Raw genomic sequence first — 20,857 nt, 5'->3', positions numbered from 1 at the left:
AGATTAGGTAGTTAGACAGACAAGCAGGCTATTTATTGAATACATTCTACGTGCCAGTACTCAGCCTAACACTTTACATATAAGCTTTCATTCTCCAAACAATCCTTTGGAATTCATATTTTCATATTATCCTCATATGGAAAGTGGTCAATATGAGGCATAGAGAAATTAAGTGACCCGTCCAAAGTCATTGCCAGGGTGAGCTCACACTTAGTGATGTTAACCTCTAGTTTATAACCCTGAGTGACACTCAGAGGTACCCTACTCAACTCTCCCTTAAAGAAATAACTTGCTGGCCAATGGCAAGGAGTGCAGTTAGCTGACAGCCTCCACTGATAACTTCCTCAGGCTCTGCTTCAGCTTTCAACCAGAGACCATGCTAAGGACCAAGCATGGCAGGGGTAGCAGAGTACAGACATTTCTGCCCACTGTGGACCCCTCTAATAAACAATCTTTCCTCTGGAGCTCCCCAGTGAGTTGTTGTAGACTTCGTCAAATCAGCACTGCAATCTGAGTCTTCCCCTGCCCAATTCTGCCTCTTTCCTCCTTCTATCACAGGAGGTGTTCTGAATAACTTTCTTTTATTCCAATGTCCATCTCAGCATCTGCTTTGCAGAGGACGCATCTGACACATCCTGCCTTCATATATTTGGATTGCCATCTCATACAAAAGTGTTTAGAATTGTTTTGTGTTATGATTAGGGGTTGAATTTTGTCCTAATTCAACCCCTTATCACAACACAAGCATAAGCAAACTACTAGGGAAGCAGCTTTCACATATGCATAAGGAAGAAATTCCTAACTAGAATGGCCAAACAATAGAATGGGCTGCCTCAAGATGGATGAGTGCCCTATCAGGGTGACTGGAGAACTGTGTATATGTGACCATTGTGTGGCATTCCCACTCCTCCACCTCCACCCCCATACATACTGGAGCACCTGGGATGCTAGACATTCACAATGCCAATTGATTAGCAAAAAACAAGTTATTTAGGAAATCATGCCAAGAAGCTCAAAGCTCTGATTTCTTAGCAGTTCAGTGGGTCTGGTTTGATACATCATCCTTGTCTACTTCCAGCACAATTTAGTGGTACTCTAGGCCAGACTAGCCACTGTCGATCTCCTTTTATTTTAATCAAAGAGCTCCCAGAAAATGAGATAGGCTGTGAGCTGATCGTCCCCATGGACTAGATGGTGGGATCAAAACCAAATTTCACATGTGCTTATGTCAAACAGACTGTAAGATGGAGTTCACCGTCTATTATAGTTCTAAAGACTCCCTCCCCAGCCACATGGTTTTCAAGCTCATGGACTTGCACATGACAGCCAGAGAGATTTTCTTCCTTAAGGCTGTTGTCTCCCTCCCTACATGCAGACACAGACACACAAAGGAGGGGACACCAACTGCCCCCTCTAAGAATTCCATGATGGTCAGATTATATAAGTAATCATATATTCCAGATAGTAAAATAGGAGGTGGAAATGACTGGTAGGAACATCAATAGCATAATCAGCATTAGGATCTGTATATAAAGAGACATTCATTTGGTGTGCAAATATTTACTGAGCACCTACCGAAGGCTGGAATCCCTTCCAGATGCTATGGATGTGATGTGCTCGATGGAGTCCCCAGTTTAGTGACATATCGAATGCCACTGAGAAACCTGGCTCACCCTGCTCTGAGAGAAGCAATCAAAGCCACCATCACCAATAGCGCTGCTAAAGACAGTGCCTCGGAGCTTCCAAATGGATAGATTTTTCTTTCTCCCCATCCTCAGATTTCTCCAGCATCTCTGGCACTTACAGTTCACATTTTCAAGAAATATTTTATTATAGTGCTTCGAAACAAATTTATAAAGTTTGCAAGAGAAGTTTTTAAAAAAGCAAGCTCAGCAATATTTGGGGGCTTTTAAAACTGATGATGCAGCTGACCTACTGGAGACAAAGGCAGTGGGAGGGCCCTTACTGGTGTAAATAAATAGGAGTCTCTGGTACTGCAAACCCACAGCCTGGACTCAGAGCTCAAGTCTGAACTCTACCTCCAGACAGAATGAATTTCATCTTGGCATCTCTGCTTCTCATGCTGCTGATCAGCAGCCTTTCCCCAGTTCAAGGTGAGAACTTTCACTTATGTTTTACTGTTTGTTGAACAGAAATAGTCTTTAACCACTTCAATTTTCTTTCAATTACAAATTGCAGGAAGTCCAACTAAAGGGAGGGAAAGACTGCTCTGTTGCTTCTAGATTTCTCAAAGTAAGGTGTTTAGAAATTTAACTCTTCAAAACTGGAAATATTTATAAGATTTTTATTCATAGGAAAAAGAGATACCAGAAGTCCAATATCCATGCAAATTATATTGGCTTATATATTCCTGGCCTTTTTCAGATTCCATTCCTGCTATACATAATTCTTTACATGTAGCTCTTCTTTGTTCTGTCTCTCAAAGTTACCCACTCTGACCAAACCCTATATAGGATTTAAAGATTATTAAACTCTACTGGTCTCTTGCAGTGAACATGCTTCATTCAATTCCACACGGTTAGATCTGATGTCAAGTACACCCTTGTCAGTACACCAGGGGTATTTACACACATTTTGCAAAGAAGCAGACTTCCAAGGCTAAGTGGGCGGCTTTGTGTAAATAGATAAATATTCAGTTGAAGTAGTAAGTTTTTATGTGGTTGAAGGAATGGATACATGTGCAAAAAGAAGGCTTCTGTTCAGGTTTAGAAGACCAGATTTTTGTTATTAAAACAGAGAGGGGGTTTCTCTCCCAGTTTTAATTTTGCTTCACATGTTATTTTCACTCTTCAAGACTCAAACTTCTTGCATCCGCCATGAGGCTTTCCCAGGGCTCCTGGCAGAGGGAGCTCTTAGTACATCCTCTTCTCAGCACCAGGTCAGATGTTGCACGCAATACAACCTTCCGTTGTAGCATTATCGTTTTTGTTTGCTTGTTTCCCCTACTAAATTGTACACATCTTAAGAGTTGAGCCTTTTTATTTATAAATGCATGTCAAGCACTGTAGTAGGCTGGATAGAAAATATCTGATAAATGTTTGCTTAGATTTCATTAGATCCCGTTAAAACTCATGAGATGGGTACTAATGGCACCTATCCAGTATTAATCACTTTTGTTAAATAAAAAGAGTTTTGAATTTTTATGATTGTATTTTGTTTGGTAATAATTTGTAACCCAGATGGAGGGGCCAACATATTAAACAAAAATGTCTGTGGCATTTTCTGAGAGGGAAGGGGAGGATGACGGAGAGTCTGATAGAGAAAACTCTGTTCCAGCATGTTATTGCTCCCAGGACTCTAGAGCCAGGTCATGTCCTCGGTTTTTATGTGTTGGGAGGGAAGATGATCCATTGATTTTATATTGCATTAATTATAACTGAGTTGTATGTAAGTCCCTACAGAGGCTGTTCTCAAATTTTATTATGTGGACATTCACCTGAGTACAAAGATAATGCTATCACAAATTTCAAAAAGTGCTGTTTTTTTTTTCAAGCTAATTTTTGTTTTGTTTTGCTTTATTTATTTGTTTTTTGAGATGGAGTCTCCCTTTGTTGTTCAAGTTAGTCTCAAACTCCTGGGCTCAAGTAATCCTCCCACTTTGGCCTCCCAAAGTGCTGGAATTTTAGGTGTAAACCGCCGTGCCTGGTCTAAAAGCTAATTTTATTTTTAACATTTTGGTAGAAAACATTTGAAAATACTCAAGCCAGGACAAGCAGAAATATACAAAAGAAAGACATATGGGTGGAATCACTGACTTGGAACTTTTAAATCTTCAAATGTACAGTATGAAAGTTTAATTACTAAATTAAATTCTCATTGTGAATTACATGCCAATGGATTAAAATAACTGATTCTGTGTTTACAGGTATTCTGGAGGTCCATAACACAAACTTGAGGTGTAAATGTGTCCAAGAGACCTCAGCCTTTATCCCCCTAACCCTCATTGATCGAATTCAAATCTTGCCCCGTGGGCATGGTTGTCCAAGGAAAGAAATCATGTAAGTTTCATAAATAAATAAATAAATAAATAAGATTTCTTTCTCCCAACGAAATTTGATCAAATGTTACCATATGGTAGTCTTACTCAAGAATGTCAAAAGAGATTTACTTGAGTGTTGCTAAAAATTCTCAAACTAATGAGAATTATTAATAATTAAGAGCTTACTTTGTGGCAGCCCTGAGCTAAGTGCTTTACATGCACATACTCATTTTATTTATTCAACCACTTTATTAAGGTAAGTTTATTGTTCCTTATATGCTGAGTGTTGAGATTCACTCGAGGTGGTTGGCAAAATATTACAGAAAATATTAAAGATATATTAGGGAAAGTTATAGAGTAGTCTTAAACCTTTTGGAAGGCCAAAAGGTTTTGGGCAGGCCAAAGATGGCCAGCCAGTCCACTAAGTTAGGGAGAGATAGAGATAATCAAAGGCCTTACCCCACACCCATGTCTCTCCACTCTGTTTACTCATGTTAATTTTGTGCTGGGAAATTCCACTTTGATCTTTCTCCTCTCCCAGGAAGATCAACGGGGAATCGCCTGTTAATAGCAATTACTCTGGGCCCCAAAACCTAAAGCTTTTGTCAGTCATAAAACCATTCTCTTCATTCTTTTAACCATGCTGATTATCTACAAGCGTGTTAACTTAGAACCTCTGTTATGAATAAAAGTGTGTACAGACAGAGGGTCTGGGTCGATTGGTTGCATTTCGCCCTCTGAAAGCAGCAATGGCCAGCCCTAGCTCACCTGAAACACTGTAATGGTGTGAGAGTACATTCATTCATCCGTCGTTGAGTCAGGGTCTGCAGGTAAGACTTCTGCAGCGGTGGGAACCCCTTCTCAGCTGAGGCTTAGGAAGGTTAACAAACTGCCTGAGACATACCATCAGAAAGGATTAGAAAGTCCATTAGCCAGGACCACACTCACATTTTCCCCATTCCAAAGCCTCTTGTTCACAGCACCTTGAAGTATTAGGCACAGCGTCTTTCACAGGGCATCCCTGACTTGGCGTTCATTAGTAGCTCTTCCCATGGGCCTCTTTAGATTTTTGCAGTGTTTCTGAGCAGCTACTTTTTGTTTGTCACATTTTGTTATCAGTGCTTGGGGCCTTGGACCAGTTGAAACATGGGATATCAAAAGTGCATGTGGAAATTTTTCACTATAAAGGCATTGTATGTTTCACTAAAAAGGCATTTCACTAATGTCTTTAACAATAACAATTCTAACTAACTACAATGATTGCCCTCAAACTTAGAGATGTGAGGTCTAGCCACGACCTATTTGGGAGCAGTTCTTTGGCTGTTTAGAAAACTGGGACCCCTTTCTTTTAATTCCATTTCCTCTGTCATGGCTCAAGTCTCTTGCCTCTCAATCAAGGAAGGTAATGCACCTTAATTTTCTCTGCTTTAACTTTGATTGTTTTGAAATGACTAAAATCTGATTTCACATCTTTTCATCAAATTCCGCATTTCTGAATTTAAGCCAGATAGAGAAATGAAAATTTCAAATTATTATGAGAAATTCATGCCAGTCAGAGGTGAAAATACTGTGAGTCCAGAGGGTCAGAAATACCTGGTATGTTATTATTCCATCATGAACTCAGAAACCTAATTGGAAATGTCTGCCTGAAAGCCCAACTGTTCCATGCTCTTTCATCTCTCTAAGATTTACTTGCAAAGGTGGAGTTTCAAAGTTAATTGGATGGATCCTTGCTGTTTGTCTTTTTTGTTTTGTTTGGAGTTTTGGGGTTTTTTGGGTTTTTTTTTTTTTTTTTTTTGAGACAGAATCTCACTCTTGCCCTGGAGTGGAGTGGCACAATCATGGCTCACAGCAGCCTCGACCTCCTGGGTTCAAGCAAGTCTCCCTCCTCAGCTTCCTGAGTAGCTGGGACTACAGGTGCACACCACCATGCCCAGCTAGTTTTTTAATTTTCATAGAGATGAGGTCTCATTAAGTTACCTGGCTAGTCTTAAACTCCTGGCCTCAAGAAATCCACCCACCTCACCCTCCCAAAGTTCTGGGATTACAGGCATGAGCTAACATGATGGTGGCTGTTCATCATTTTATAGCTAAGATAAATGATATATCAGGAAATTGTGTTTTCTTTGAGTTCACACCAATAGAGGGTAGAGTCTCCCAGTTTTCTGCTGTCTAAGAGACCTCACTTTTCCACGGCAGATAAAGCTATGTCTGGCACTTGGTAACCACTCAGGTCCTGCTCATGAAAAACAGTGACTAAAAATGTGGGTTTTGCATCCTGCTGTATCATGTATTTGTTGTACAATCTTGAACAAGTTTTTTAAATTCTGTAAGCATTAAGTTCATCATCAAAAGATAAGGAAATAATAGTTTCTCCAACAAAGGATTTTTGTAAAATGAATTGAAACAATCCATGTTACCTGCTAAGCATAGTGCCTGGTGTGTTAAAAGTACTTGATAAATATTAACTATTAACTATCATTGCCACTTTTGCTATTGCTTAATGTCTTAGAGCAGGAAAAATCTTAGTGGTAATTTGACAAAATGCAGATGTCACTCCAAGCTATCTGCTCTGCAGCATGCCCCCTGTGTGAAATTGCACTGATTTTTTATTTCCAGTGAAATTCAGGTTCTCAAGAGGGTGTTCTCTATAGCTTATTTTGTTCTCTCAAATGCAATGCAACAGATAAGCACATTCTAAAGATATTGTGATATAACTTCAGAAGTGAGCCAATCTCGGAGTCAACCAGTTGGTTGTTCTCCAACACACATAAAGGTTATCAACAAAACACTAACCTCTGACATGTGAGGCTCTCTTAGCTCTATATTCAACCCCACCAGCTCACACATACTGGTCCACAAATGGTTGTTTTCTTATTCCTCTGACCCCATGCTGCAAATCACCTATTCCAGAGCCAAAACTATGCAGCTCCAATTTCACTTCATCTAGGAATAAATATTTTCATACCCAACTCTTTTCTTTATTAAAAGTATAGGATTGACTAAAATATGACACTGCGTTATTTAATTTTTATTTTCCCCCAGAATCTGGAAGAAGAACAAGTCAGTTGTGTGCCTGAACCCTCGAGCTGAATGGATACAAAAAATAATGAAAAACTTGAAAAAGTAAGTCAGGCATAACAAGGGCTTTCAGATTCCAACTTGTACCGAGGAGTTTCCCTTTCCTGGGCAGTCAAAATAGGGAACCAGTTTGAACTTACGAGGAGCTCCTAATGCAACAGGGGGAGGGGCATCACAAAGACCCTCCCAGCTCCCTCCCAGCTGGAAAAGGTTCTTGGCCTTTACCTGTTAATAACCCCAAGAATGGGGAAACGGCCTGGAGGTGCGGTGAGTTTGCCATTCAAATAAATATCATGGACCCAAAGAGTTTTGCGGAAAGAGAGAGGGAGAGAAAGACAGCTCCCATGCTGCTGTGGGAGGGGATCCAGAGAAGGAATCCGTACAGGGAGGGAGCAGCAGGATTTTTAAACCTTAAGTTATTCCCTCCCATTCATGTTCTCGTCCAATGAGAGGAGTTCTTTCAAACTTCCTCTGGAGTGATTCATCTTTGACTCTGATACCAGATTGGCTACTTGGTCCACAGCAGAGCCCCCTCCTCCAGGGAGCTTTTGGTGGGCTTTTTGAACAAAGGAGCCCATCTGTTTTCTCTACCTAGCCCAAGTGCAGGAAACTCAGACAAAGAACTTTTATATTTCCGATGGAGCCAGAGCTGAGAAAATCCTGCCTTTGAAACTACACCCCTCGCAGACCCAGGAAGAGAAGTTTTTCTTTAACACAGTCTCTCACTAAAACAAATGGCTGTTTTCCATCATTATTGCTTATCAGATGGAGTAGGGTTAGCTCATTCCAGCAGCCCAGCAAATTAAATTAGAAGCCAGTATGCATGATAGTCCTTACCTGGTATCTCCAGACAAAGCCAGTTTCCTGTGTTTCTCTAAACATGACAATTTTGTTTTTGTTTCTGCTTCACAGAAAAAAGGATTCCAACTCTACCACTTCCAGTGTTTAAGAGAAGATTCCCTGATGGTGATATTTCCACTAAGAACATCTGCATTCTTCCCTTATCCCTGCTCTGGATTTTAGTTTTGTGCTTAGTTGAATCGTTTCCAGGAAAAAGAACTTCCCCATACAAATGACCATGAGACTATATGTAAAAATAACCTTTAGAAACTGATGGGGCAAACGTAAGCTTCTTTACTCACAGCATTCTATGTACTTGGAGTTTGCATTCCTATCCATTGGGGAGGAAAGTTTATTTGAAAATAGTCATTCAGTTGTAAATAATATAGGTAATTTTGATAAAAATACTTGTTGTTTAATGTTAAAAATTTCTTAGAAAATAAAGCAATGGGAATTTAAGCCTCAAATTTGAACATGTGGCTTGAATTAAGAAGAAAATTATGGCATATATTTCAATCATTTTACATGCTAAGAGAATTAGGCTTCCATAAGAGACTCAAAAAGCTGCCTGGGAGACGGATGAACTTCAGTCTGTCAAAAGGCAAAGGAATCCACGTTGTAGATATCCTCTGCTTAAAAACTCACTATGGAAGAGAATGAGGTCCTTTTACTTTTAAAGAGTTCCTTTATAACATTTACTGTCTCAGATTAATAGCATTTGAAGATCCCCAGACTTCATAGAATACTCAGGAAAAGCATTTAAAGAGTGATGTACACATGTATTCTTTTACACATTTGCCTTTGACAAACTTCCTTTACTCAAATCTTTTGCACTGACTTTTTTTTTTTTTTGGTGGGTGGGCTCTGGTATCAAATTCTTTAATGATTGCTATAAATCTAATGATATTCAGTAAAGTTGAGCAAAAGCAAATATTTTACTTAATTATGAGCAATGAGCAATTTATTCTTTTTTTTTTTTTGAGACAATGTCTTACTATGTCACTCAAGCTAGAGGGCAGTGACACAATCATGGCTCACTGCAGCCTCAACCTCCCAGGCTCAAGCAATTCTCCCACCTCAGCCTCTCCAGTAGTTGGGACTTCAGGCACACACCACCACACCCAGCTAATTTTTGTATTTTTTGTAGAGATGGGGTTTCACCATGTTGTGATCAATTCATTCTTATCATAGCATCTACTCAATTTTAGACATTCTCTAATTCTTCATAAAGATAGGTAGGATTTTATGAGGTTAATTTTTCTTTTATTTCACTTGTCTTTTACAGATGGTCTAAAGTCATTTGACAAAGAGTGAGTGAAGTTATTCCTGATATTAACACAGTGGGAAATACTTGGCTATGAGGGCCTCTTCCTTCTAATGTTACCTACCACATACTAACCGTGATTTCCTCCAGACTTCAACCTCTTATCAAACCCATTTTCACTGTGTCATATTGACTCTTAAAGTCACCAATGTTTCATTTGACAGTTTTGCATTCAGTTGACCAACAGACAAAGAAGACACTTGAACTCTGGTCCCCATCTGCCACTGGCATCAGCCTGGCTATCCCACCACACTACTGAGCTCCACTGCCTGTTTGCCGCCCCCCAACTTACCAACTGCTTTAGGGGGTCTGCTCCCAGTTCACCCAGGTTTTAAGCTATCTCTGACTCCCTCTTTCACTTTTCTTTTTATTTTTTGATTTATTTTTATTTTATTAGGTAATTGATTGGGAGAAAAGCACCTATAATTACTATATTTTCTGTTGTCTACAATTCAGTGTCTTTTAAATTACAAACACACACACACAGAGAGAGAGACCTGATACAATGTCATTAAGATCCTGTCTTGTAGCATTTTCAGACTCCAATGTTTAGACCTCAGGAATCATTTCATTCTTTAATTTGATTTGGGTCTCCTTGGAGAATGTAGTTAGACAAATATTTGGAAGACTCAAATGAGAAATACCTCTATTCACATGAAGCATCTACTGTTATCACCCCCACTTGGGACACAGTGGTTAAGTCATTTGCTCAGGATACCCCGCCTCTACAAAATAAAAAAAAAAAAAAACTAGCTGGACATGGTGGTGGGCACCTATAGTCCCAGCTACTCAGGATGCTGAGGAGGGAGGCTTGCTTAAGCCCAGGAGGTCGAGGCTGCAGCTTCTAAATGACAAGCCAGCATTAAAATCCAGGCAGTGTGGCACCAGAATCCATATGTCTAACTACTGTACTGTGCTGACACTATAGGAGGTTGGTATCATCAGTAGAAACTGAGGCATGTACTTGCCACAAATCATATAACTAGCAAAAGGCAAATCCGAATTCAAACCCAGGGCCATCTGACTCCTAAGCAAATGCTCGTAATCACTTCACTAGACTGCCTAAAATTTTATCTTCCCTAAATGTATTTCTTACTTAAACCTCTTTGGCTACCCTCCTTTTCAGGGCCTTTCAAAACCAGGGGAAGAGTGGAAGCTCCAGGACGTTTAGGCCTTTGCTGGGTTGAGACATTCATCCTGTATTGTCCAATCCCAGGGGGATCTGGGCAGCCGACCGGTGGCGTGAAGGCAGTGGGCTAATGTGGAAAGTGAGAGAAAAGCAGGGCAAGTGAGGGTTTCAAAACTCACGTTTCTTACCACACAAGCACCCATTCCTCAAAAGTCAGAGTGGATTTGGGGATATTCAGCCTGATCTGGGACAGGGAGCTGAACTCATAGATGCGGGAAACTTGTGGAGCCAAATCCTGAGGAAAGGTGGGCTTTTGCAGATCTGAGTGGGTTTGGGTCTGTAAAGAAAGACTTGTGAAACAGTAAGGCAGAATTCAGGTGATAAATGACTACACACACACACACACACACACACACACAAATTAATCAAAACTCAAAGTAAAATTGAGTTGAAGGGAAAAGTCAAGGTAACGCTGACCTAAACAGGATGTTCAATGCTGAAAAACTGAATGAAGGAGCTGCACAGGCCAGGTAGCACAAGGATCTCCTAGAAGCAGAACGCAGGGAACCTGTAACAAACCCATCAACAGTGCTGCTCAAACCCGTCCACCAAACCAGCAGAGGCCCAGGAGGAAAAGATTCTGCTTCTCCAACAGGAGGCCTCAGCCCTGGCCTTACTTTGAGGGGAGAAACAAACACTAAAATAACAATACAACAATTAAAAATATACATTCTAAAAATATAACAATGATTTACATAGAATTTATATTGTAATTTAAAGATGATTGAAGTACAGCATACAGCAGAGTGTGCATAGGTCATATGCAAATACTGCTTTTTTATATAAGGGACTTGAGCATTCTCAGATTTTGGAGTCCACTGGGGTTCTCAGGGAGGATACCAAGAGATGACTGTAAGAGGGAAACCCCGCAAGAGCTGAGGCAGGGACCTGAAGCCTCAGCATATTCTCATATAAACTTAGAATTAGAAAATAATTAGAAATATAGTTACATAGTTATTCCTATATATAATCATATGCTATTATGATTAATAGCTAATCACATAGCTATTCAGATGTAATCACAAATATATACACATATATAATCATAGAATCTTTAATCTTACTAATTAGTCTCAGGTCAAGAAGTATGGGATGGAAGTGGCATTGGAAAAGAGGTGACCCTAAGGCAAGATGCTCTAAGTCCCCTGTCACACCCGCCTAAGGGCTGCTGGAGGAAGCCTCGGCTGTGTGACAGTGTCAGCACTGTGAAAATGCCCGCTGTTTAGCCAGTTAGGGAAGGACACGTCCAAGATGGCAGAGACGTCTCCTTCCTCAGGAGAGTAAGGAGAAAACTCCGCTTTCCCAAGCTCTTGTGGTAAGCCTGACGGCTGTCAGGGACACTCACAGACATCCAGGGGCTTAATTGTCTCTATGTGGTGCTGTGCTTCAGTGGTCACGCTCCATGTCTACTTTCAAGTTCTGCTTCTGCACCTGGTTCCTCTTTTCCTTAGAAGATAAGAACTAGTAATGGTAATCTAAATCATAGTGACCTTGTTATTTCTTGACAAGTATGAAAAAAGTGCTGACACCTTAGGTTTTCTCCTCGCCTCGGCTTCTTCAAAGTCTTGGGCCCCCTATCTTCAAGACACGTGATTTACCTGACCCTATCACTGACCACCATTACCTCATCTACCTGCCTTTCCCCCTGCATTTTGTACTCAATGAAAGTCGGAGTGTCGAGGCACTCGGGGCCACTGCTGGTCTCCAAGCTTTGGGTAGCAGTGGACCCCTGGGCCCAAACTCTCTTTTCTCTATCTCAGTGTCTATTGTGTCTTTATTTCTAATTTCTTGTCTCTACACTAGCATGGAGGGACTCACTAGACCCTATAGGGCTGGACCCTAGAGATGACTATATTTGATCTTTGCCCTAGGTTCCTAGTACAGAACTCCTAAAACCCTGGGAATTCCGAGTGATGCAAGTGTCTCGGTATTCACAATGAGCCCCTTTTAACCATATCTGAGTTTGTGCCTCAGATAGGTAATGAGGCAACAATTGGCAGCCCTAAATGTCCAATTCCAACATTTCCTACATTTGCGAAACCTCCACAGTTTGTCTCATTATGAAAGATGGAAAACTAGAACTTGTTTCAAAATTTATTTTCTATCACCACTGGTTTGGTATCCAATCCATAGCAAAACATCGTTAATCCATTTCCCTAAACATCTTCCTAATTCATCCACAACTCTCCATCTTTACTGCATCCCCCTCTGCCAACCAAGATGCCATCAAGTCTCACCTGGACTGATTAAATAGCTTAAAAACTAGCTACCCTCCCACACCCTTTCTGACATCCCTCCATAAAGCAGCTAAGGTGATCCTTTCAAAATGTAAGTCTGACAATGTCACACCTCTTCCAGTCCCAAGCTCAATGGTCCCTTCCTCTGGACAGCCTTCCGTGCCTCTCCAGCCTAGGTTAATCTCCTTGTGATAAGCTGTCATGTAACTGTTCCTTTTCCTTAAGAGCACCTACCTCAGTCACTAATACCATTGTTGGTGTGACTATTGGTGGTCTGTCTCCAATTAGGCTGTTAACTTCATAAGGGCCAGAACTGTGTCTGGTTTGTTCACCTCAGATCCTTAGCATTGATTATGGCCTGGCACATGGTGGGAGTTCAAGTCTTTTTTGGATCAATGTATGGGTGAAAAAATGAATATCTTATAACTGTCTCATTTACTACCATTTAAGATACTACAAGAAAGAACTTTTCACATTTGTCTTATTTTCGTAACTGGATTGCAAATTTCGTGGAGACAGTAAGTCAGACTTTCATTTCTTTGCAACCCACAGGTGTCCCACAAATTCAATAAGCAACTCTTGTGCAAAATGAAAAGCATCTTGTACAGTATGTAATTTGGTATTTGGGAAATAATTTTTTTACTATATTATCTCGAATATATGACTAGGAAAGAGTAGGGCCTAACCACATTTTTATAACTATTACTGTGCATCTGAGCATGCTGGCAGGATTGAATTAATTAATAATTGTCATTGAAATTTAATATAACATTGAGATCTCCAAGCTAAACTCCACTAAAAGTGTGTCATGACATTAGGATACTAGCATGTATTACTGGGAAAATGCTAAATCTATATGAATTCATTCCCACCATAAATTTAAAGTGACTAATATTTATTAAATTCTTGTATGCCAATATCGTTTAGGGTACCAATAGAAGATAGAAGGCACATGCGTAACTGGAGCTTTGAAGAGAATGCAATGAAGGAAACTATTTCAAACCATTAACCCTGTGGGCAGGGTTAATGGAATATTGAGGTACCCAGGGACCAGTAGCCACTCCGAGGCCTGAAGAAGAAAGGGGAGGAAATGGCCTTATAGAAGGCTGTTGGAGACCTGCAGTTTGGAAGCTAGATTGCCTGATGGGAAACATAGCTGTTGAATGAGTCATCAGCCAAGATGCCATCAAGTCTCACCTGGACTGATTAAATAGCTTAAACACTATTATAGCATGTAAATTGCTTGGAATATTTAGGAAATAATTTTTTACTATATTATCTAGAATACATGACTAGGAGAGAGTAGAACCTAACCACATTTTTATAACACTATTGTGCGTCTGAGAGTGCTGAAACTATTAAACTCATTATTAGATTGAGCAAGTCATCAGCTGCAACCAGAACTGAGTGTGAACAGGGATTGGAGGAAATAAGTGTTTCCACCTCTATATCCTCCAACCTTACAATTTCCTATTCATGCTTTCCATCCCCCAACCCACATCGTTGGCCAAATCCATTCAGAAACAGTTAGATGAGGAAACTAAGGTTCAGAGAGGTAAAGGAATTTACCCAGGATCACCCAGCTAATGAATGTCAGTTCTGATATTTGAATCCCACAGAAGGACTCCAAATACCATGATCTCCTTCATTAGTTTACATGTATGTACAACTAATGGCTATGCCAAATACAAATTGTTATAATTTGTAATAAAAGTTAATGAAGGCTAAAGATGTGTATCTTTATCACATATTCTACTATTGAAAAAAAAATTGCTTATCTTACGGCAGGCAATCAATTTTATTTTCAAGCATTTTTTAAAAGTCTGGATAACAGCCTCTCCATTTGAAATCTAAAGATCAAATAAATTTCTAATTATATCTGTTAACTTTAGTGTGGCTGGAAGCCTTGGGGAAAATCCCTGTTCTAGCCCTTTCTCCATATTAAGTGGACAGCATCCTTAAGTATACTAACACCCTTTGCCCTCAAAGTGGGGAGAGAGGAATGAAGATGTCAAATCATACCCCCTTGGCCTGATTCTTGTGCTTATCTCCCGGTGGTGGTCCCAGTGGGGGCCCCCCTCTGTCTCTGACACATCCTCTGGTCTTGGGGCCCTTTTGTTCCTCATCCACTCCGGAACAAACTGTCCTCCCCACAAACCCCAAGGCCAGCCCAGGACAGGTCTTGTGGGAATAGTCTGGTAACCTCACAGGGCTGGGCTGTGCTTTCAAAGAGGTTCTTTAGTACCCTCTGGTGGCTACTGCAAGAAATACCATGTTCAAATTGAGGTCAGTGAGGGCTGTGACATTAACGCTGGGAACCGATCCCCTCCTTGCTTTTCCATTCGGTCAGACCCTGAAGAGTGTCTCCCATGGAGTGAAGACAAGGAATTCAGGTGACTCTTTTCTATTGGTGCCCAAACTCGGGACTCCGCGGTCTTGCCTCTTAAAGTATGGCCTCTTAACAAGCAACATTTGAGAATCGGAAGCAGAACCAATATTTCAGCAAGATTCCCAGATGATTCATATGCAACTAACACTGAGAAGCTTTTTTCCCGGATATTTTGTCTTTTACATTTCTCCCTACCTCCTCACTGCCAAAAGACAATATATAATCAATTTTCACAGGCAGGCCCTCATTCTTCTGCCACCAAGCTAAGGAGAAGAAAAAGTAGAAGTTAGAAGACTTTTAATCAAAATTTGGTTCTTCTATAATTCATTAACATATTACTAAAATCTCTGAGTCTCATTTTTCTAAATATTCAGATAAAAATAACATCTCGCTTTTAGGGAACTAAGAATAAAAACATTTTCAAATCAACTAACTTAGGGTCATTACTGGCATTCATAAATGCCAGGAAATTAGAATTATTGTTCAATTTCCGATGCCATTCCACTGGCCTTCTAGAATGGTCATGTTCAACCCTTTGACTTTAAGCCACAGTGCTCTACTGGCATCCAGCAGTGAATGGTATAATGTGGAAACATGAAATATGGTAATGCAGTGTATCTTAGAACTGACCCAGGAAGATGAAACCTAAAACCAGCAAACACAGTTCATCATATGACCATATGACCTCCAGAAGAGACCAAAGAGAGGAATCGAAGAAATGTGGCTACCAGCCCAATGTCAGCTGAAACTAGCAGCAGATAGAGATTTAATTGTTCTGAGCAAGACAATCTATACCAGTTCATTATCAGCTGCCAGGTGCCAAGCTAAAGAAATGTGTGCTTGATTTTCTTTTATGCATCATCTCAAATTAGATGTAAAATAATTGCGGAGAGTTCAGTCATGCTGACACCCATTATTCAGTAATAAAATTAACATTTCTAAAGTACTTTATCACAAATGGCAGGTTAGTTCACACAGCGTGCTTGCCTGAATCATGCACCCCAGCTTTGTGTCTTTCCATTTGCTTTATTTGCATGTTCTGCCCTTTCTACCTCCCACCTGCTAGAAAGTAAAAATACCAGTAAGCAAAGAAAGGCACGGTGACTCTTGCTTTCAATAAAGGAGCTATTTCACGTGCAGTAGTCACTCTGTATCATTGCAGAACGGTGGATGTCCCTGATAAGCAATCATGGTGTCCACAAGGACAAAGGACATTTTAAATTTTGCTTGACATATGCTTAGTTCTGGAAATTCTTGTAAGTTTTATCATTAATTTCAACTTATAAATTCCCTGCCTAGGAGCAACTTCAATGAATTCCAGTTTGGAAATATCCAGCAGGTCGTTTTTTCTTTTTAATGAAAGCATCTCCCCACGTTCGCCCACCTAAGATAACTCAAAGGCAGATGTACTTTTCACTGAAGTTAATGATAATCTGAAAACTGAAATTGCAATGAGGTGCAAACTGGGGTTAGCAGGAGTCATGTTGCCACAATTCATCTAACCTAGATTTAAGTCTCTGGAGTTATTTTTTCTCTCTTTCTTAAAATCAAACATTTTTACAACTTCCTTATTTATGTCCTGTTTTTATTATTCCACCACCCTTATGAAATTAATAAAAGAGCCAGGTGCGGTGGCTCATGCCTATAATCCCAGCACTTTGGGAGGCCAAGCTGGGCAGATCATGAGGTCAGGAGTTTGAGACCAGCCTGACCAACATAGTGAAACCTCGTCACTACTAAAAATACAAAAAGTAGCTGGGCAAGGTGGCACACACCTGTAATCTCAGCTACTTGGGAGGCTGAGGCAGGAGAATTGTTTGAACCCAGGTGGCAGAGGTTGCAGTGAGCTGAGATTGTGCCACTGCACTCCAGCCTGGGCAACAGAGTGAGACTGTCTCAAAAAAAGAAAGAAAAAGAAATTAATGAAAGGGAGATTTTTTTTTTTGTAAGTACTTCTTACAGAGACTCTTGAATATGGACCTGCTGATTCCTCAGGGTGCCCACCCGGCAGCTTGGGCTGTGTCTGCCCTGACTTGTGGTGCACATGTGAAAGGCAGGTAGGGCAGTTTCACTTTCTACCAAGGCCTGTGATTCCTGGAAACTCTGGCCAATTCTAAATCCCACTGATTGGAAGGGAGCTTGAAGTCTCCTCCAAGTCTCTTTTGTCACAAAATAAAGAACGAGGTATTTTCCTAGCAAAAGCTAAAATTCCAAGGAAGATTAAAAATGAGGAAGTCTCCCAACTCTTTGTTGGCGCCCTCCATTTTCCACACACTCTGGCTTTGCACCCTGGAGTTTCCTCGAAACAGAACTGCAACCTCAGTGTGGACCTGGGACTGATAAGATCATCCAGCTTGTTTAATGTAAGACATTTGTGTAACCGGGAAATCTTGGCCAAAATCTGAGGGGGTTTTTGGCAATGCGAAAGGCAACATCAATTAATGACAAAAATGCTTCCTTGTGTCCTGCCATCTTAGGACAAGCTGTACAATTCTGACATCTGGCCCGGTCCTCTTATCCGACCCCGGAAGTGGGTGGTGTGCTGGGGTGGCATCTTACTAAAGGCAAAATGATGACTTGTTTGTTCATATTCTGTACCTGCTTGATTTATAAGCTTATGTTTTGTGTGTTTTTTTTTTTTTTAAGTTCTTTTCTCTTATCATCTTAGGTTGTGAGCAAAATCTTGGAAGCAATTTTTTAAATTTGTGTTTTCGATTCACTTTTCAGTGTTCCAGTACTGGCAAGTTTCTATTTGCGTTTCCTCTTTGTTTTTTGTGTTCTAGGACTGGCAAGACAAGGAGATTGATGCCTAGCAGGATCCCACTTCATCCTGTCCATTTTTGAGACAGAAATACTAAAAGGAGGTGAATCTAAGAGAAGTGTGGAGTCACTCTCTAGCTATGTGATATCAAAGAAGCTTACTTTATTAAAGGCTTCTTACTGATAAAGAAATAATGCAATTTCTGCCTCTCAATTACCTTGTCTTTGGGTGAGAAATGATATAGACAATTGCTAAGGCATTATCCCATCCTAAAATTCACATCCATACCCTTCCCACATCCTTCCCTCCCCTAAATACTCCCTCTCCAGGCAAATTTTGGTATATACCATCCATTAAAATTAAGCTGTAGTGTCATCCTTGACCCACCGCCCCCGTCCCCCACCACCACCGCCACCAACCTCCCACTTTAAATGATTCACCAAGAGTGATTTCCCCACCTCCTTAATATGGGATTCATCCACTTTATTTCCACCACTGTATCTGACCAGGTAAATGACCTCTCCTTATTTGGGGAAGTGACATTACAAACCAAGGTCGTTCAGAATTAAATTTACAGATGATGGAATCAATCAAATTCATGTATTTATAAAGCATAAAAAAGCTGGTCTCTCAGGAAAACATGACTTCAGTTTGAAATGTATAGCTAATTTAACTGTGAGTTTAAGCAGAAAAGTTTAATATAAATTTTAAGCATATTGAAATATTTAAGAAAACTCAATATGAAAAATCATAATTTTATGATTTATAAGATTTTCTTATGTGGTCAGGAAGACTTGTTAGGGTTGTAATTTTGTCTTGCTTAAGCATTTGAAATACCTAGCAAAAAATGTAATAATTTATTCTAAAATCTTGAAAAAATGTATTCAACCAAATTTGTAAATTAGTTTGATTGTTTAAAGAGAGTTTCATTTGTTGGGGTGGAGTTGATTTAACACAGATTAAACAGCATGTAAAAGTGATTATTAATATTTCTATAAACATTAGAGTAAGATTTGTAGGTTGAACCTGATGAAACTGTAAAATTGAAAAACCTAAACTTTAAAACTGAACATTAATTCTAAACACAAGCAAATATTAACAGTCCCCTCTATACTCACATTCCCCTCAGACCTTAAATTCACTGACAATTGTAAAAAGAGCTGTTTGGATCATGGAAATGTTCGTGTTTAGGGACTTGGTCTGGAACATCTTAACATGTGTCTCTTGTCTCTTAATTAAATACACAAGTGCAAAGTCAAACCAAGTTCTAGAGCATTCCAAATCTTTGATTCTAGTCTAACTTTTTATGATTAATGAAGAGAAAAACCACATAATACCTCTTAGGGTTTGGCAGAAATGCTGTAGGCCAAATGTATTCCCAAAACAGGAAAATGTTTTAGCAACCTGATGTTCTCCAAACTATAGGCTTTGCTAAAAATTTGTCTCTTGTTCTGTGTAACTAGATCTACAGCTACATAACTACATAGCTACATCTCAGCACCCTTTTATCTGGCTAGGATTTGTTACTGGTTGGGTGGTCTTCCCTGAAACATAGACTTTACAGATTGATACGATCCATAAATACCAATAAGAAGGATGCTTGCCAGGTCTCAGAGCAGGAGAGAGGCTTCTCTGCACTCACGTTGCCACCTTCACTCTCACCATCAATGTTTATTGTCCTTTTCAATTAATGTGCTTTATTATTTTAAACTCAAATAAGCAGTGAGAACTGAACAAAGGACTCTTCTACTTTACAGATTATCTCTTCCTTTGCCTTAAGAAATTTTGGAAGAAATACAGTTTGCTACATTCTGACTGATAGCCGTGCATAAGCTTATGGAGTGGGGAAAGTTCGTGGGGAGAGCCATTAGAGTCTTCATAACATCCTCTAATTCTGTGTAGAACCGAGTGTGGAAAAACTAAGCATGTGTTTTGTCCACATAGATAGGCATCCACAATTTGAATTATCTCTAGTTCCTTTTTCTCTTCACATAACTTCCCTCAATAGGTGATTTTATGTACCTATAATGCTGTTCCTTTATAGGAGATGGAAAGTGGACTCAAGGAATAGCCTCCTTTGGTTTTCCAACAGGACACTGTTGGCATTTTTATCCCTGGCATTTGACTCTCCTGCACATTAGAGGATGCTTCTCACATCTCTAAGCCAGAGCCACCAAATGCCATCACTCATTGGAAATTTGTGGGGGCATTTTGTTTGTTACCAACATCCCACCTGTAAGGGCAACTCCCTCACCTTCTGCAAAGTTCGTAGGACCTCGGAACAGGGAAGGCAGCTACCACTGTTAACCCTTTAACCTCAGCACAGGGGCCCAGCTCTTTACCAGGTCTCTGCTTTAATAGAATGAGTGGCCTTTTCAATAACTAGAGCAGGAAAGCTAATCTTCACAAATATTTCCTACCCCATTCTTTGCCAATAGGCAGAGAGCCCCAGGAGCAATGGGAGGTAGGACCTTAGGTTGTTATTTAGGTTTGAACAGAAAAGGAGACTGTAGCACAATATTTGAGTTGGAAGATATCTTCATAGTCATCTAATCAAACACCCTCAGTTTAGAGGTAAAGAAAATGAGGGTGTGAATCACTACCTGTAAAACAAACTGCAAATATTACTTATTGCTGTGATGATTAGTAATTATTACACTGATTGCTATTACACTTGTCTACTTTAAAATTGCTTAGCCTCCTGGGAGGGTGTTTTAGTTCAGGCTCCTTTAGAAACCAACTTTGATCCAAGGATTTGGGTGAAAGCACTTTATGCTAGAGGTGATCCAGGCAGCACAGTGAAGGGCGGGGGGAGTGATACAGTGTGATGGAGGCTGTGCTGAGCCATCGGATCCACCTTCAGGAATGAAGCACTTTTCTTTCATCTGCTAAGGCATGAGCTGGCAGCAGCTGTGGAGCTCTGAAAATTGCCTTCACTCAAGGTTATGTACCCTTCCTGGGAGCAGCCAGCATACAAAGCTGGCTGATGCAAGGGTATAAATATTCTACCCTCCCTTCTCACCTCAGGCCAAATCT

The 20,857-nt window shown here is 40.2% G+C and overlaps 1 protein-coding gene across 1 annotated transcript; it reads left to right on the top strand.

The window, feature by feature from the left end:
* The first annotated feature begins 2,004 nt into the window (after positions 1-2,004).
* CXCL13 (C-X-C motif chemokine ligand 13) lies at positions 2,005-8,391 on the top strand. Its single transcript, XM_002745706.7, has 4 exons — positions 2,005-2,114; positions 3,887-4,019; positions 7,046-7,126; positions 7,994-8,391. Exons 1-4 carry the CDS (start codon positions 2,051-2,053, stop codon positions 8,028-8,030), a joined length of 315 nt encoding a protein of 104 aa, XP_002745752.2. The 5' UTR covers positions 2,005-2,050; the 3' UTR covers positions 8,031-8,391.
* The last annotated feature ends 12,466 nt before the right edge of the window (positions 8,392-20,857 follow it).

This window comes from Callithrix jacchus, chromosome 3 (genome assembly GCF_049354715.1).
Source record: "Callithrix jacchus isolate 240 chromosome 3, calJac240_pri, whole genome shotgun sequence".
NCBI lineage: Eukaryota > Metazoa > Chordata > Mammalia > Primates > Cebidae > Callithrix > Callithrix jacchus.
The sequence above is the reverse complement of the archived record's forward strand: the minus strand, read 5'-3'. Positions and strand labels throughout refer to the sequence as shown.

Excerpts from the sequence above, each read along its gene's own strand:
- CXCL13 (XM_002745706.7), top strand. The coding sequence starts at position 2,051 with ATGAATTTCATCTTGGCATCTCTGCTTCTCATGCTGCTGATCAGCAGC. Across the intron at positions 4,020-7,045 it reads TGTCCAAGGAAAGAAATCAT|AATCTGGAAGAAGAACAAGT; the intron begins GTAAGTTTCATA and ends ATTTTCCCCCAG. Across the intron at positions 7,127-7,993 it reads ATAATGAAAAACTTGAAAAA|AAAAAAGGATTCCAACTCTA; the intron begins GTAAGTCAGGCA and ends TCTGCTTCACAG.